Source organism: Corylus avellana, chromosome ca5 (genome assembly GCF_901000735.1).
Source record: "Corylus avellana chromosome ca5, CavTom2PMs-1.0".
In the NCBI taxonomy this organism is placed as follows: Eukaryota; Viridiplantae; Streptophyta; class Magnoliopsida; order Fagales; family Betulaceae; genus Corylus; species Corylus avellana.
In genome coordinates, this window is record NC_081545.1 from 13292931 (window position 1) to 13301651 (window position 8721).

General features: G+C 36.0%; 1 protein-coding gene across 1 annotated transcript; it reads right to left on the reverse strand.

Annotated features, from left to right (window-relative positions):
• Window positions 1–2977: 2977 nt before the first annotated feature.
• Window positions 2978–3949, reverse strand: LOC132181812 (protein FAR1-RELATED SEQUENCE 5-like). The gene has a single exon (XM_059595042.1). It carries the CDS (start codon window positions 3947–3949, stop codon window positions 2978–2980), a length of 972 nt encoding a protein of 323 aa, XP_059451025.1.
• Window positions 3950–8721: the final 4772 nt, after the last annotated feature.

Below are 8721 nucleotides of genomic sequence, written 5' to 3' on the forward strand. Positions count from 1 at the left end.
CTTTCTCACTCTCACTCTCACAGACACACACCGGCAGCAGAGAAAAAAAATCTCTGCTGCCCAGTGCTTTCTCACTCTCACAGACACACACCAATCCAGTGCTTTCTCACTCTCACTCTCACAGACACACACCGGCAGCAGAGAAAAATTTTTTTCTGCTGCCCAGTGCTTTCTCACTCTCACAGACACACACTGGCAGCAGAGAAAAAAATTTCTCTGCTGCCCAGTGCTTTCTCCTCTCTCACTCACGACACAATTTCTCTCTCACCGAAATTATTTCTCTGTTTTTCTCTCACAATGTGATTTTTCATTTGCACAATACAATGTGATTTTTCATAATTCTCTATTTTCTCTCACTGAATACAGTGTGATTTTTTTTTTTTAAATTTAATTTCCTTGAATTCTCATTTCAAGGAAATTAAAACACCAACTCCTCCTTTTTCTCCTCTCTCTCTCTCTCTCTCTCTCTCTCTCTCTCCAGCGACGCTGTGCATCCCAGAAAAATTATTCCCATCAAGCGACGCCGTGCATCCCAGAAAAATTATTCCCATCAAGCTAAGAACTGGATTTTGGTGGGTTTCTCTCCTCAAATCGGCTAAGAACTTCTCCCGGTGCTCTCTCTTTCTCTCTCTCTCCGGCGGAAGTAGAGATAAAAACCGGAGCCCAACCTCTCTCTAAAAAGACGCCGGATCCCAGCCCGAGGCCGGAGACCAGACCTCTCCGGTGGTCCAGTTTTCTCTCTGGTGACAGCTGAGATGCCGGTTCCAGTTCTCCTTCTCACTGGCGAAGAAAAAAAAAATTATTGTTTTAGTGTCAAATAATCTGGTTTTAGTGTCAAATAATTGTTTAAATGTCTGATTTTTATTTTTTATTTTTTACATTATAAATTGCTTCTTTAAACGAAGATGATTAGTGACCAAATAATTACAAGCTACTTTTTGAGGTTGTGTTGGCAGCACATTGTAATTCTTGCAATTGAAGCAATGGACAGAAGAGACATTGAAGTTCTGATTGTTTTCAAAATCTTTGGTTGATCTAAATGGCAGGGCATAAGCCTCCAAACAAGAATATGTCAAATTAATCTTGTGGTGTCCCTCGGCAATATTGATGTTCAAAAACATTGATGTTCAAAAAACCAATCAGATGTAGTCACATTGAACTACATTCAACCATATATTGTGTATTAAACCTCACAAAAAATATCTTGTGTATTACAACCTCACAAAAAATTCCAAACCACACAAATCACAAAAAGTATCTTGTGTATGACAACCTCACAAAAAATACTACACCACACAAATCACAATAACTTCAAGGAGTTCCATATGCGTTTATGTTATTTGCACCAATATTAATTGTAGTAGATGAATATCCAGGATCTTGAGACATGGCAAATGTAGTGGTAGATGGTACTCCATAGTTGGCAAAGAGCACTGTAAATAATTCATAAATAAATAAAATTAGATAACAGACAAAAATTAACTTGATGGAGGATATGTTATAAAAAATAATAATAATAATAAAAATAAAAAAATACCTTTTCTAAACTTTGTTCATTTATCAACCCCAAGTTAGTTGGCCTCAAATTGGTATTCAAAATATCCCTATAGAAAATAAGATTTTCATTAAATCAAAATGCATTTTCATGTAAATTATTGTAAATAAAAAAAGATTATAAAAATACCTTGCTTGCTTATTTAAAGGACAATTGGTTCTCACATGCCCGGTCTTCCTGCAAATAGAACATGTCCTTTTCTTGATTGCTTGATTTTCTTTTGGATTTTTTTGTCTTAAAGATTTGGGTTTTCCTCTACAACTAACATGCGGAGGATCTTGCAAAGTGAATGAAAGGTTTGATAGTACTTGGCTGTTGAAGACATGACCCCCGACACTTCTTACATCAGCATCATTTATATCTTTATCACAATCATCATGCATTATCAGAAGCTCATGATGCAGCTTTTGTAAACCAACGCTAAAATGATCATACTTTCTTTTTGATTGGCACCCCACTTCTACAACTTCATAAATTTGCAACATTAAGCTATTTCTCATCAAGGTGGAAGAATTTTGTGTTTCTACTTGCATATCATCATTAGAAATGCCATGTATAATGCGACTCTTGGCATTGATCGTCCATCTCTCTAAAACATAATGTTGGGAAATAGTATCCACTAGAGTTTTCTTCACAAAAATTTGAAGAATATGTCTACATAGAATTCCAACAAATTCAAACTTGTGACATGTACAAGTTGCTTTCTTCTCAAGAAATTCAAATGCAGCTTCATAAAATGGATTTTCTCTCCCATGAAGGGCCACCTTATATATCTTCACTTCTCCTTCTTCCCGATGTTTAGATGAGTAGTAATTTTGACTATTAAATAGCTCTTCTTGAAACATCAAAAAAGACTCCCGTGTGTAAACCTTTGCCGCCTCTACTTCCATCTTGTAACATGTTTTCAAAATCGGTCTAGAAGTTTTTGTCTTGACATCTCTTTCTTTCTCTTTAAAATAACGTGCATCCAAGGCTTTTTCATATTGATAGACAAAGTCACTCACCATTGTGCTTGAACGAACATAATTTTTTTTAAAAATTATTCATACTCTCACTCCGTTGAGTTGTAGACATACCGGCACAAAATGTGGTTCGCAAGTAAGCCGGCATCAATTTTTCACGTCGCATATAAAGTTTTTTCAACCAATCATTCTCTCCCAACTCATTCTTGCCTACAATTTCACTCCATTCCGCCTCAAATTCTTCAATTGTAAGTGTATTATGAATGCAATGCTGAAAGTCTCTTTGAAAAGATGGATATTTATTATATATATGCGCCAAATGTACTGGAACCTTTTGTAAAATATGCCATAAACATAATCTATGAGTGGTATTTGGTAATACCTCTGCAATTGCTTTTCCCATAGCCTTGTCATCATCAGTGATAATTGTAGAGGGAGCACGTCCAAGCATTGCCTCAAGCTATGTTTTCAACAACCACGTATAAGATTCAGCCTTTTCATTTACAAGCAAAGCACATCCAAACATCATAGATTGATGATGATGGTTAATTCCAGTAAAAGAAACAAAAGGCATCTTATAACAATTTGTCAAGTAGGTAGCATCAAAAGTAACAACATCTCCAAAATATTGGTATGCAGCTCGTGATCTAGCATCTGCCCAAAAATAATTGCCCATGCATCCATTGTCATCCACTTGGATTGCATAAACAAAACCCGGATTTTTACTTTGTTTCTCAAGATAAAAATTGTACATTCTTTGTGCGTCTCCCCCTCCAAAAAGAACCTTTCTTTTATTACCCAAATAATTTTGCACATCTTTAGCAATACAACCAACATTATGGTCACTACCGGATTCTTCACTCAACACCGATATTATCTTTCTTGGAGGTACACCGGATTTATTAAGTGTATCTATAAGACTTTTTTGGGCATGTGTTACCACTCTATGTCCACGAAGTAAACTTGTACTTCTAGGACTAAGGAGATCATGATTATGTTCAGTTTTGAACTTACATACAATCCATTTTAATCCCACTTTCTTTAAACCCATAATTGCTTTACATCCTATCCTTGTTTCAGCAGGCTTCGGGTTTGTATAGGTTTTCTCTTGATAACTTTTATGACGGAAGCCTTCTCTTGAACAAACATATTCTATCCCATTTACTGACTTATCCTTAGCTAGTCGAGAATGACTTATTCGAATACTAAAACCATTCCGCCTTGCATACGCATTATAACATGCACGAGCATCTTCTAATTCATCAAATTCCATATCAAGACATGGTTCCTTTGGACCATTAAATGAGGCAATACTTGCGATTGGTTGCTTCAAATCATTTTGATCTTTTATCATTTCATTGTCAACATGCCCATCTTCAATAAACTCATCACAAAATGATATTTTGTCAAGTTCTTCGATACTAGTACTCATCCTAGAGATCCTGCCAGAGGATAACAACATTCTTAAATTATAACTACTAAAATCTCAACTTCATACATTTTTTCTTATAAAAAATCTAAACTTAACATCTTGCTTTTGATATCATAGCCAATAATCCTACCCTACCAATACAACTAAAATGAGAATTCAAGGAAATAAAAAAAAAAAAAAAATCACACAGTATTCGGTGAGAGTGAAAACAAAGAAATATGAAAAATCAAATTGTATTTGTGCAAATGAAAAATCACATTGTGAGAGAAAATCAGAGAAATAATTTCGGTAAGAGAGAAATTGTGTCGTGAGTGAGAGAGGAGAAAGCACTGGGCAGCAGAGAAATTTTTTTCTCTGCTGCCGGTGTGTGTCTGTGAGAGTGAGAGTGAGAAAGCGCTGGGTCGGGGTGTGTCTGTGAGAGTGAGAAAGCACTGGGCAGCAGAGAAATTTTTTTCTCTGCTGCCGATGTGTGTCTGTGAGAGTGAGAGAGAGAGAGGGGAGTACCGGTTGGGTTTGTGTTGGCAAGCTCTGGCTGGGATGCACGGCGCCAATGGAGAGAAAGAGAGAGGGAGAGGAGAAAAAAGAGGATTTTGTCTTTTGTGAATGATGTGAGTTGGTGTTTTAATCCGGTGTTTTTCACCTCATTTGCTTTGATGTGATAATCCTAGCTGTCCAATTCTAATTGGTGGGCACAAAGGAGGTGGTTTACACCACCTCCTTATAGAGGTTATCCTCTATCTGCAATCCTCCCCCAGCAGGGACGGAGCCAGGAAATTTTATGAAAGGGGCCTAGGCAATTTTTTTTTTTTTTCTCGGTTCTTTAGAATTTTTTTATTAAAAAAAAATTATTTTGGTTGTTTTTTATGAATTAAAGATTACCGTAAGGGCCAAAAATTAAAAAAAAAAAAAAAAACAAAAACAAAAAAAACTTAATGGGCATGGGCCAAAAAAATTAAGAATAGGGCCAAAAGTTTTGATTGGATATGGCAAAAAAATTTAAAAATAGGGCCAATTTTTTTTTTTGGGAAGAGGCCGAGTGACTAAAATTAAAACTTTACTTTATTTTTTTTTTACTTATATTTTTTTTTGTCCTTATTTTGGGGGGACCATGGCCTACCCCGGTCCCCCCCTCCCTCTGTCTCTAATTATAACATTGCCGCTTTGATCACGTAGACGACTTTGAATGTTATAAAAAGTTTTGTCTGCTCTCAGCGAACCTTCTGTGTTGACGAGAAAGAAGATTCTCGTATGAATTTTATTGAAGTATAACATTGCCGCTTTGATCACGTAGACGACTTTGAATGTTATAAAAAGTTTTGCCTGCTCTCAGCGAACCTTCAACATTCTTGTATGAATTTTATTTAAGTATAAGTTAGGGATGGAGCCTGGAAATTTTATGGAAGGGGGCCAGCCAAAATTTTTTTTTTTTTGGTTCTTTAGAATTTTTTTATTAAAAAAAATTATTTTGGTTGTTTTTTATGAACTAAAGACTACCGTAAGGGCCAAAAAAAAAAAAAAAAAAACTTAATGGGTATAGGCCAAAAAAAATTAAGAATATGGTCAAAAGTTTTTATTAGATATGACCAAAAAATTTAAAAATAGGGCCAATTTTTTCTTTGGAGGAGGCCAAATGACTAAAATTAAAACTTTACTTTATTATTTTTTTATTTTATTTTTACTTATAATTTTTTTTTCCTTCCTTTTTTGGGGGGGGGAGGACCATGGCCTACCCCCCCTCCCCCCCCCTCCGTCTCTGTCCCCCAGAGAGGTTCAAGTCCAAACTTTGCTTAACTGAGCCCAACTTGATTTCAACTAACCCTAAGGTCTAAATTAAAGTCTTCTAACTAGGGTTAGGACCGGAGTGTTACACGTTTCACCTTTCTCTCTCTCTCTCTCTCTCTAAGGTGTTTCTTGAGATCTAGCCAACATCTTAGCCTTTTGCACCACTCTTGAAAAGAAATGCCTATTGAACTCATCATTCAATATATCCCACGTAATGGCTTGCTTCGTACCTAATTCAATAATGAGCAATGCCTTCCTTGCTTGCCACTATCACTTAGTTTTCCCACACTACTTAAAGGTAGTCTATGTCACCTTCTGCTCGTTGGTGCACCCAATAGTTTCCAAGAGCTCCTCTATGTCATTTGGCCAGTTATTAATGCCGTGCAGCGGGGTGCAATTGATGTTCCTTGAATTGGTGAACTTTACCGGCCTGGATGGGTATGGTTACTGACTAGGTGATCCTGATGATTCTTGGCACTGATATGGTCATTAGTTCCGATCCAACACATGTCACGTTTCAAGATTCATCCACTATAATCCTATTTCTAATATATATCCAATGGGGCTTATTTATGTTGTAAATAAGTAGTGGGAGATTCACCGAGTTAATTACTAGTTAGTTAATTCTTGAGAGCATTATAGATGGAATCAAAGATAAGTTCACTTTGTAGACTTCTGGTTTAGACAAGATAGCAATAGGGACAGATCATTTCTAGAACATAGTAGTATGTAGGAGTTTCATGCAAATTTGGCATCAGAAACTACATAAATAAAACTAAAAATTTATTTAATTTTTTTTTATTAGTCATCATTAATGTTCAATTATTAGTTGCAACATTTGTCGCCCGTTGATATGTGATCAATAGGATAGACACAAAAGTCGACGCTAATGGTCGACCATCGTTGAATTAATATTTTCGATGTTATTAGCATCGACATGTCATCGCTAAAGACCAACAGCGTCAACAATTGGATCTTTATTGAGCAGATATTTTGTAGTGGTTTAAGTCCTTTGAAATTGTCTTAATAATTTTTGTGATTTTCAACTCAATCACTGTGAACATCCACGCTAGACAACAATAATAGTAGTATTAATTAACATTGGTCTTGGTCTAATTCTTCATATTTGTTGATGCATTTTTTGGTCCAAGGATTCGATGTCTCGACGATTTTTCTTCATGATTGCGCTATTTGAGGACTTTTTGTACATCACTGGTGATCTTACAAAACAAAGGCAAGGTGAGAGGGTCTCCGGTTGAGGTCAAAAACTCTCCGATGCCTAAATTATAATTAGCATCTTATACGTGGATAGGAAAAATATAATGGTGATTTATTGCTGCATCAATGTGTGTTGAGTGAGATATACAAGAGATAGATGAGCCTCAGAGAGAGAGAGAGAGAGAGAGAGAGAGAGAGGCGTGGGATGGAGTAGTCTTCTTAGAGTTCCTGGGAAGGGCTCGTCTTTGAGGAGGAAGAGAGAGTCGTGAGGGAGAGGTAGAAGAAGAAGGGAGAACCCTTCTTTGTCTTCATGGGAGAGACGTGAGAGGGAGCAAGAGGAGAAAAGTCCCCTCCATCCTTCGTCTCTTCTCCTTCTATTCTAGAGTGTTAAAGTGGAGTAGCTAGGTGTCATTAGGTGAATAGTGAGGGCATTTTGTAAATAAATGTAAGTGAGTGGAGCCCATGGTGAGATATTTTCTCCCTAACACTATTAAAGTCGACACCTAGGTGTCATATTATAACTGTCATACTCAGGAATATTCTAGCAATAGGGAATCTAAGCAATTCCCACATTCAAGGCTGATGGCTCATGATCAATTTTCTACCAAAAACTAACAATAATAATAATAATAATAATTATAATAAAAATAAAGGTCAATATATTATAAGTCTATTCACCAAAACTAAAATCCCTCCCTCCTTTGTCTCTTTTCCTTCTATTCTAGAGTGTTAAAGTGAAGTGGATAGGTGTCATTAGGTTAGTGGTTAGGACATTTTGTAAATAAATGTGAGTGAGTGGAGCCCATGGTGAGATATTTTCTCCCCAACACTATTTTTTTTTTTTGATATGTCCACACAAGAGGAGAATGGGGATTCGAACTAATAACCTCCGCTTCATTAAGCGTGGTCCCAGCCGATTGAGCTCCCCAACACTATTAAAGTCATCAATTTTCGACCAAAAACTAATAATAATAATAATAATAATAAAGGTAAATATATTATAAGTCACTGAGTCAATCCGCCAAAACTAAAAAATTCTTAAGTTTTTTTTTTTTTTTTTTTTTTTAACTTTTTACTCTCTAGGTCAATCAAAATGCCAATAAAATTCATACATCAAAATTGTGTAACCACCGTTAGTCCCAATAAAAAAGTATCATTTTGCTACATCAGCATAATAATATTTTATTAATTTAATTTAAAAATTAAATATTAAAAGAAAAAATTGAAGAGGTGGCCAGTAGTGGGGCTGCCAACCATGACCATCCCCCAACCCCTATAGGGTGGCCGCAAGCCACCCAAAGGATGGGCAAGGGATAATGAGGGGTTTTAATGAGAGTAATCATATAATTTCAATATCTAGATTGGTGTAAAATTGGAAGAGAATGCATAAAAATCTCACCTGAGACTCTGTCCACTTACGGAGGGTCTCAATTGTAAATTTTTGAAACATTAAGAAGGTACATTACAAATTTTTAAATATTGGAGTTCAAATTAAAAAATACATAAAATTACCGAGAGTAAAGTAAACTTTTCCCAAATAAAAAATAAATAAAAAAAAAAAGGGAAAGGAGGCCACCCGTGCATAAGAAAGTGAGGAAGTATTGGGATTAATTACTCAAGAAGTACAGCGATAGTTAGAATCAGCGTCAATTAAACGCGTTCAGACTTTCGACCAAAAGCTGGAAGTCAAGGTTCATCTTAGGGAAATTAAGAACTTTGAATAAGTCCATTTATGGTGATAACGTAGAAGGCACTGCTATATTGACATGAGT